Source organism: Odontomachus brunneus, unplaced genomic scaffold (genome assembly GCF_010583005.1).
Source record: "Odontomachus brunneus isolate Ranch 3 - 2012 unplaced genomic scaffold, Obru_v1 Obru_scaffold_039, whole genome shotgun sequence".
Lineage (NCBI taxonomy): Eukaryota > Metazoa > Arthropoda > Insecta > Hymenoptera > Formicidae > Odontomachus > Odontomachus brunneus.
In genome coordinates this window covers 1,340,323-1,349,912 of record NW_022639489.1, presented here as the reverse complement: position 1 = coordinate 1,349,912, position 9,590 = coordinate 1,340,323, and the positions used below count along the sequence as shown (strand labels likewise).

General features: G+C 38.6%; 1 protein-coding gene across 9 annotated transcripts in view; it reads left to right on the top strand.

Annotated features, from left to right (window-relative positions):
- The window catches only part of LOC116844122 (PDZ and LIM domain protein Zasp), a 54,969-nt gene that overhangs the window by 20,203 nt on the left and 25,176 nt on the right, over window positions 1-9,590 (top strand). For all 9 annotated transcript variants that reach the window (XM_032815276.1, XM_032815284.1, XM_032815278.1 and 6 more), the window contains exon 2: window positions 9,255-9,406. In XM_032815276.1, the coding sequence (XP_032671167.1) occupies window positions 9,255-9,406 (152 nt within the window). The remainder of the gene's footprint in view (window positions 1-9,254; window positions 9,407-9,590) is intronic.

Genomic DNA, 9,590 nt, shown 5'->3' with positions numbered 1-9,590 from the left:
CCCCCCCCTGCTTCTCGGGACAACATTTAGCTCATGGCTTCATTTCTGCATTGATCTCCGCATCGACGCCGCTTCGATCTCGAGTGATTCACGCGGTGACGGATCCGCTCGAGTCACTCAGCGTGATCGTTAACCGCGGAGGAGATCGCGAGGAAGGTTCCGCATCATGGTCCGCTCGGAACCGATTTGGACCTCGCTGTCCGCTGTCCTCACAACCGTCCGGGTCCCGGCGGAATCGCGAAAAGTCACGCGCGCCTTTCAGCGTCTCTACGGAGACGCGACGGGACGCACGCCACAAAGAGGGAACCGTCCGCGCGCGTCTCGCGTTTCTGCACGTTTTGCCGGCATAAAATGCAACTGGTTCCCGCGAATGCGTCCCGCCGGCGGTTTTTGAGGAGTATCGCACGTATGAACGAGGCTTAAGTTCTCCTCCTAAGTTTAAGCGAGCCGAGAGAGATCGAGAGAAAGAGAGAGAGTGGGGGGAGGGAGAGAGGGAGAGGGGAGAGAGAGAGAGAGAGAGAGAGAAAGACGGAGAAAAAAGAACACAGATGCATTCCAACATGGAAGGTGGGATGGATCCGTCTCTGATAACCCGCCCATTGGAATGCGTACCTCGTACACCTTGGTGTATTCTCCCTCTCGGTTTCACTGCATTTGAGTGCACCTACCTACATGCACGCGGCACACGCGTACACGCGCGCGCGAGCATATTCGGGAGTTATTTTTGGAACAATTCTGACAGGCGGACGCGTGTGGCAACGCGCTTCGGCAGCGATAACTGCCATCTCAGGGGACTCATTCGTTCAGATCCGCGTCTTAAATCTCGCCTTAGAGAATCGGGTTTCCAGCTAAGAGACTGCGCTCGGACGCGTGAACGCGTGGAAGGGTTATTCTCGGACCGTGTTAATCGGCGAGGTCGGGTCTGTCGGGCTCTTTCCGCCGCAGCTCGGGGTCGCAACTCGGGTTTAAGGGTGTTGTCGCCCGCATCTCGGAAATAATGGGAGAATCTTGAGGGAATCGGAGATTGATCTGTATTGCATTCTAAGAGCAAACAATTTGATGTTGATTCTGGATCGAACGCTGTTTTACTTTGAAATAGAACCTAACACATGATGACAGCAAATGACGCCTTTAGCGTCAATAATATGTCATTAATACGTCATTTGACGTCATCCTGCTACTTGGGAGTCTTTTAAGCTGTGCTGTTATAAAAACACGCGATGTTGCTACTTTCAGCAAAGAAAAAGATAAAAGATAATGACATAATTCTCAACTTTTGCACACACATATAATTTAAAGTATTCAAAATGATGTATGCAAAATTTCATTGTGGTTCACATATAAAAGCTTGAAAGTAAAAAATAATATAAAATAAAGTAAATAAACTATGAAAACTGAATAGAATAGAATGTTAATATAAAAATATGTTGTTATTCAACTGCATCAATATATTCTATACGTTTTTTCCATGCAAAATAGCAATATTAGGGTATTTATAATTTTCAGTTACTTTTTACAGGAACCATACGAACAGTACATTCGTAATTTCGCGCTTTTTTGGTATTAGGCAGTTATGCAAATTTCTTAAATTTTTTATTTTATTAATTCTTAATTTTAAAAATTTTTCTATTAATTCTTAGAAATGTAATCTTTGAGTTTCTAATTAAATGCAAAATTGATCCGTTTTATTCGTCGATTTACTCGTTAATCGACTGTCTCTTTTTATGTCCTGTCTAAAGGGAGAGGAAGAGCGGAAAAGCGGAAGAGGAAGAGAGAATCGCGTGCGCGCGCGTCCCTAAATAATCTCTCACGCGACTCACTCTCTAAATTTCTCAGAGTGAAATCTCACTCGGAACGAGTAAAAATTCGTTCGAGGCAATAGTGAAAAGCTGTCACTCGAAATCGGAGAGAAAAGTGACACTAATGTTGCCATTGGCATTAAGGGGCTGTCATATACTTGAAAATTTAAAAAATACTGACTTCTTTCTGTAAACTTCGCGCTGTATATCGGTTACACAGACTTACAAATATTCCTATAAAATGAAAGTGCGCGTAAAAATTAATTGGATGCAACGATAACGATTTTCGACGAAAAATTTTCAAACTTGACATCTCGCGCTGTCAGTCACCAGTATTTGCCTGATGGTAAAAGTCTCAATTTATTTTTCGGGCGAAAAACCTCACTCAAAAAGTTGCAAGGAGCATACACGTGTCAAGAAAGCGATCCTTTGCACTTCGCGATGTATCGTTCGCGTCGCCTGCACTTTTGACACTTTTAACTAATCCAACGTCCGTTGCACACTGGACTTCTCTTCAGAAAGAAGAGCTGTCGTTGGATTTCGCTCATCGCGTCTGCTGTGCAACGGATATTAGATGCAAAAGCGTCAAAAGTGCAAACAACGCGAACAAACCCAAGGATTCCTTCGCGCGCTCATTCGTCAGCTCATTCGTCGCTCATTCGTCAGCTTTGAAATCGACGCTACTTGGATTGTCCGCCGAATGAAAGCGAGCGCGGTCGCCAGCGACGCACAGTGGGTGTCCAATGCCATTTCGTATCTCCAAAAAAGCTACAATCTCGAATCGATTTTGGTGCTTTTTTTTAATGAAAGCTAATGAAATGCAGTACAAATTTGTCGAGTCAGATTTTTTATCCTTTATTTCTCTTCTTTTAAGTTACTTCTTCTTTTAGTTTACTTCTTTTAAGTTCTTTTAAGTTTTATTTCTTTTCTTTTAAGTTATACACAAAGAAGTTAGATTTAGAAATTTTTTCAGTCAGACTATTCCAATAAAGAGGCGGAAGCTTAAAACTTATTATTTCAAGAACAATAATTAACAAAAAAACATTGATAACATGATAGTAATACTTATTTAATTCACAGTAATTTTTATTTATTAAAATTGAGTACTTCTTCAATTAATTTCGTTTGTTAAGGTAAGATTTAATAAGTGTGACTTTTTTCAAATATATAATTAAGATAATATAATCATAACAATAATCAAGATTTGAATACTTAATAGCAATATCGATATCTGATGTTAAATCAGATAAGATACGAAATGAGTTATCTACTCTGTTTGATTGATACAAAATTTCTCAATCCAACACTTGTTTATGCCTGATTTAGGAGAAGAAAAGCTAAAGACAGACATCTGACTCGACAGAGTCGTTCTAAATTTCACCAGCTTTCATTTAAGAAGAAATGGATCGGCTCGAATCTCGAAGCTTCAGTCTCTTTTGAAACATGAAATTTCACTTGACACCACACTGTGTGCGACGTGTCGCCAGAGCATCGGTGTGAGCCCGCTGGTGCACCTTGATGCGTTCTCTACCTCTCGGCCGCGGCTCGGTTCCGAGTGTACATACCGTGTAACGACCGTGCGTGTTCGGGGGGCCTATTTTTAGACCGGTCCAAGACTATTTTTAGAAACGGCCTGCCCATCAGGCTTAACCCTGACTTACGTCCGCGTCCCTACGTCTTTCGTGGACGTAAGGGACACCGCGAGGATCGCCCGAGGGCGCGCCGTCAGATGCGTCTCGCACCGAGGAGCGCGCATGGTCGCCCGGAAACGCGCGAATTTGTAAGGTAAAAGCACCAGTTCCCGGACACGTGTCCAATTCTGGACATTTCTATTGCTTAGATCTTTAGATTACGAATATTTAAACTTTCAACACAGTTAAATTAACGAACGGGTATATGTTAAAGATTTAACACAAAAATTCCAACACTGATCGATTTCCACACAAATAATCAATTATCGCTGTCCCGCGTATGTGACGCGAACATGTCAAATGGAACTGAAGATTTCGAGTAAAGCTAAGCTTGACATGAGAAATTAGTGTGTCACACATGTGTGACGCTGGTAACGTGTTAACAATCTTGTGAAACTCTACGAAGGTCAAGGTATAAGGTATATATATAGATTTAATTATTGCCTTATCGTAGAAGCTCTTGTATTATTTTTTAATCTACTAAGAGCTGACTTTCCAATGGTATAGTTTAAATTCAGATTTAAATTTAAACCCTCTCTTCTCAAACACATTGTCATAATAGAGTTCATACTTAAAAATCTGCTATAATTAATCTAATTACAAATAACAATTAATAACTATAATAAATTAATTGGAACATAAATAAATCACGATAATCCATAATTTAAGCCGGAAATCAATCGACATTCATCCATGTGAAACGACTCTTCTTTCAATTAACATATTAGAACTTTCTAGACAGATCAAAAAAATACATCAACAGTCTTGTAATTTTCGAAAGTCGATAACCCGACAGATGTTAATTCTGATCGAATTCTTTTACGATAAACGTTCAGAGATTCCTCAAGATATATTACTAATCTTACATATCATATTATTCGTGCAAAAATTAAAAATAATTTTGCTGAACACAGTCTGGGGATTTGAAACAAGGTGCTTCCTGAAATCAGACCATGCGGCAAAGAAAGAGTAATTCCCACATTCCGCGGCAGCCATTTTCTCCACAATCTCACATCCATTTATTTCAATTAAACAGTTCACTCGATACCATTAGTCGCGTGCGGAACGGCGAACAGAGCACGGCTATGATGACACGACGGGAGAATTCAATGAAGCTTGAAAGCCGGTGCACAACACCGTGGAGTATCGCGATTGTAAATCCGCCGGATCGTTTGGATCTCGCGAGGCTGCTCCCTAGACCGTCGGAATTTATCGGAATCGAAGACGCACCGAACAGTAAAACTAGGTATTACGCTCAGGACGATGACGCAAGCTCGTGTGCTTCTATTTGCGGCAACCACACGCGCAGATCAAACCGCACTCAAGCTCGCGTTCCGATTTCGCGCGCGTGACGTCGCGCCGAGAAGAACGGAAACTGCGGTGTCGAATAACGGATCGACTCTTACAAAATGTTGCCGCTTAAACGTTACTGCTTACGTGCATTTTTGTGTGAAATGTTACTGCTTACTTACCGCTTAAACGTTACTGTTTACTTGCACCCGCACGCTCTACGTTTCTCAAGCCAAGCTCGAGTAACAACCAGTTGATCATTTAAACGTTAACTTAGAAGGTTGATAACTTTTATTAACTCAACTTAGGGTTATTAGAAGCTATTAACTTTATTAATAGACTTATTTAATAATAACTTAATTTAGTAATGTAGTAAAAGAATTACCAACTTACTAAATGTAGTGTAGTAAAAAAACAAACTTAATAATTTCTTTTATAAAGTTATTAAATTTATAACCTACTAACCTGTAATGTAACTCAGTAATTAAAATGTCGTTACCTTTTAATTATAACTTAAAAGTTATTAAACTTCTTAACCTAACTTACAAGTAAACCTACCCAAAACGTGTACAGTCCGATTTTTTTCTAATTTAGCACAAATGTAGAAATATAAAAAATATTTAGGTTATTTTTTTGGCCCACTTTGAATTTCACGGGCAGTTTATAGCTTTTTAATGTTCTCATCATCAAGTATAACAAAAAATGCATAACAACTAAAATTAAATACAAAATATAGCTAAATAATTTTAACAAAATCGACATAGCTGAGACACGAACCATTCTAAATTTCTTTAACCGAGATTCCAATCGAAATATTTCAAATCTGGGCTAAATTAGTCAAAAATAGTTCAAATCTCGGCCAAACCGAAAAATTATTTGTATAAATTTTTTTCAATTTTTTACATGTTTTGTTTAAACATTTTATTATTTATACAATAATTTTACACGTTTGACTTCATATTCATGATCAGCAAACCAAAAACGCCTATATCTTGTATTCAATTTTATTTCTTATGTATTTTTGTTGCACTTGTTGATGATAGGAGTAAGAACATTAAAAAGCTATAAACTGCTTGTGAAACTCAAAGTGAGCTAAAATGAAAAAATATGACTTAAATATTTTTTGCAGTTCTACATTCGTGCCAAATTAGAAAGAAATCGCAGTGTAACTTTTAGGTAGGTTTACTTGTTAGTTAATTCTAGATAAGTCAACTTTCAATTTAAACCGGTTATTAAGACACGCTTTAATATGAACTTATTAACATTTTTAAAGAATATAATTCTTTCATCTCAGCTTACTTTGTAAAATAAGAAAATATAAAATATTATTAGTAGAATTTTTTCCGTTTCTCTGAGCGCCAGTGTTCTTTTTTATATGGAAATTTGAGTTCAAGACGATATTTTCTTATAAGAAACTTTTTTTATTATTTCATAAGGTATCACATAAAGTAAACCTACGAGTAAATCACAAAAATGATCGTCGTATGCTGGAAGTAATTTATAGAACGCATAACACATATCGTGCTTCTTTCTTTCTTTTCTCTCTCTCTCTCTCTCTCTCTCTTGCTCTCACTCTCGCTTTCGCTCTCCGCAACGACCCACTTTTCGTAAAGAAAACGAACGAAATAAGATCTATTCCGTCCGGATGTTTTACGAGAGGACGTGTGTCCCTGTCGCGCGCGCAGAGAGAGAGAGAGAGAGAGTCAACTCGCAATAAAAATAACGGCGATATATTACGGGACGTATTTATAGAGAAGAGTCTTCTCTGGTCCCTCCCCCGTCGGGCAATCGCCTACGATTGGATCGAAGCCCATTAATTATTTCCGAAGCTGCCAGCACCGTCGAAGGAAACGGGTTCGATTCTCAATAACGAGCCGCCGTATGTACTCTTCTCGTTGTACGACTATCGTATCCGTCATGCAATGACAAAATAACGCGTCTGCTCTGTGCGATAACTCGCCACTCGAACGGCTACGTTGATTTGTTGCTCACGACCGCGTTGATGTTGCGCGAAATCGACAAAATCAAAATTCGATGTGAAAATTACGCGACGTTTTCTAACACTACGAGTCGAATTGCCTTCATCTTCTTACCGCCTCTTATACGAAAGAAGAAATGTATATCTCGAATCGTCTTCGTTTTTCATTTGTACAAATTTCTTGGAGCAAAATCTCATTCAAAACATGTGAAAATTCACTCAAAACGGCAGTGAAAATACTCGGAATCGTAAGAGTTCCACTCGAGCTTAAAATAGGTTCTGATTCCATACCAATGACTCAATTCATTATAGTAAATTTGTTCTTATGACAGTAGAATATATTTGATTCACTTTTCAACTCAGGGTGGTAATATTCACCGAATAATTCAGAGTGGAGAATTTGTTCTATATAAATGAAAAATCATTCAAATCCGAATGACTTAGCTGTCACTCCATTTTTCTTCACTTGAAGAAATTTTGAGAGTAAAGAAAACTGTTCAAAACGTAATAGATAGTTCTTATTAATAGAAAAAAATATTCTCAATAAATATTTCAATTTATTAATATGAATTTGTTTCTATGACGATAAAATATATTTGATATATTTTGCTCTTCAGTTTGGAGTAAAAATTCAGAGTGACGAATTCGTTCTATGTGAGCAAAAAATTACTCGAATTCGCGCGACTCGACTACCAATCCGCTCTCTTCGAGTGAAATTCCATACTAAAAACTTTAAAGATTAAAGATTAATTTAAAGATATTTACGACAAAAATTTGAATTAAAATAACAGCAAACGTTATTATCATTTCGTTCATAGTAGCGACGTTTCATTAGCCCGGACTAATTCTCCGCTAATTGTCGTCCCGAACGCACTGCCCGGCGCACAGAGATCCTTCTGTTAATTTCGCCCTCGTGGTCTCTCATCGTCATCATCGCACTCGAGCTCGTAATTAGCTCGATAAGAACGCCGGCGAAAGATCGAGCGCAGGAAGGAGCGCTTGATTTTTCATTTGCCGCCGCTTCTGTTTCCCCTTAACGTTCTTCACCCCCTTTCGCCGCCGTCGACGGCGACGACGACGACGACGGCGTCGTGTCCCTACGTGAATGGATGCACAGTGTCCGACATTCGAGGCGTAATGACGCGCGTGCACTTAAATATAGTGGCTGGAGTCTGGACTCTGGAGAGAGGAGAGGAGAGCTCCGGTCCGGCGGCGTGTCTCGTAAAAATAGACACCGAGACTCGGCGAGCACCTCGAACGCAGCGCGCCGATCGATCCTTCAATTTCCTCGCTGTCCGCCGTAGATCAACGGCGGATTTTTTTCGTTAACATTCAGCGTTAATTAATTGGACGGAGTGCTCTTCGCAGAATCGCACCGAGAATGAATCGAGGACTCGCAGGACTTTGGACAGAAATAAAAATTGGTTAAAGTTTAGGGAGAATCGTAAAAGATTGTAAAATTCATACTCCTGTTGTTTTACAATTTCTTAAAGCCCGCATAAATTTTATCTAATTTTTTACTTCTGTCAAGGTCCTGCAATTTCTCGGTATAAGAGACAATTGTTTGTTTATATTTAATAACTGAAGACGATTCAAGGAAAGACTCAAACGAATTTTCAAATTGACTTTGTTTAATGCATTTATATTTATTTATATGAGATGAAAAAACTAATGTAATTAAAATTTTAACAAAATCGGCATAGCTGAGACGTGAACCATTCTAAATTTCTTTAGCTGAGATTTCAACCGAAATCCAGCAATTTTAGTTAAAATTTTAACAAAATTAACATAGCTAAGACACGAACCATTCTAAATTTCTTTAGCTGAGATTCCAACCAAAATACTTCAAATTTGTGCTAAATTGGTAAAAAATGGTTCGAATCTCGGCCAAACCAAAATCCAGCAATTTTAATTAAAATTTTAACAAAATCGGCATAGCTGAGACGCGAACCATTCTAAATTTCTCTAGCCGAGATTTCAATATTTAGCCCCGAGATTAGCGCTATTAGTCAACTCTTACTTGCCTGACTTTACTTGTGATTATTGTTTATTGCACTATAACATCTGTGCATAGGCTCTCATATGCTCTTTTTATCTGCCTGTGATTAAATACTAGAGAGCCTTTTATTTTTTATTTTTCTTTATCACTGTTGATGTTGTGTGTGATTGGATATCATGTTTCCTCTTCTTCTCCTTACGATATAATTACGATAAGTTTATGTTAAGTAAAATTGATGATAAGAATTGCGATATTATTGTCAAATCCAAATGAGTGTATATCAAACAACTAGAAATAATAAATATATATGAAAATATATAAAAATATGAAAATTATGACACAGTTACCGAGTTAAAATGTTGCATGCTATACAACGAAAATATACTGATGAGTCTCGACTACATATACATGACTTGCACTCAAATTATGCAACAGTCGCTTGTTCGACCCAGATTCTACTCAAGTCGCAAGTCTGAGTCGGTCTGCTTTGCTTGCAGGTTAACAGCGGCTCCCCGGCGGAAGCTGCCGGTCTTAAAGCTGGCGATGCCGTTATCAAAGTCAACACCACCGACATATACGACCTGAGGCACAAGGATGCGCAGGATGTCATAATCAAGGCTGGGAATAATTTCGAAATCACTGTGCAAAGGTGACGTATAGTGCGACATAATAATGCAACAAAAAAGCGGGTAACGCGAGAGTGTATGAAGTTGGCACCCCACTTTTTGAAATTTATAATTTTGAAAGTTGTTCCAGATTGTTCTGACTTTGTACCACATTGTTTCAAAGTGATATTGCTTTATTCGAAACGGTTTTCGAATAAAACAAAAAAA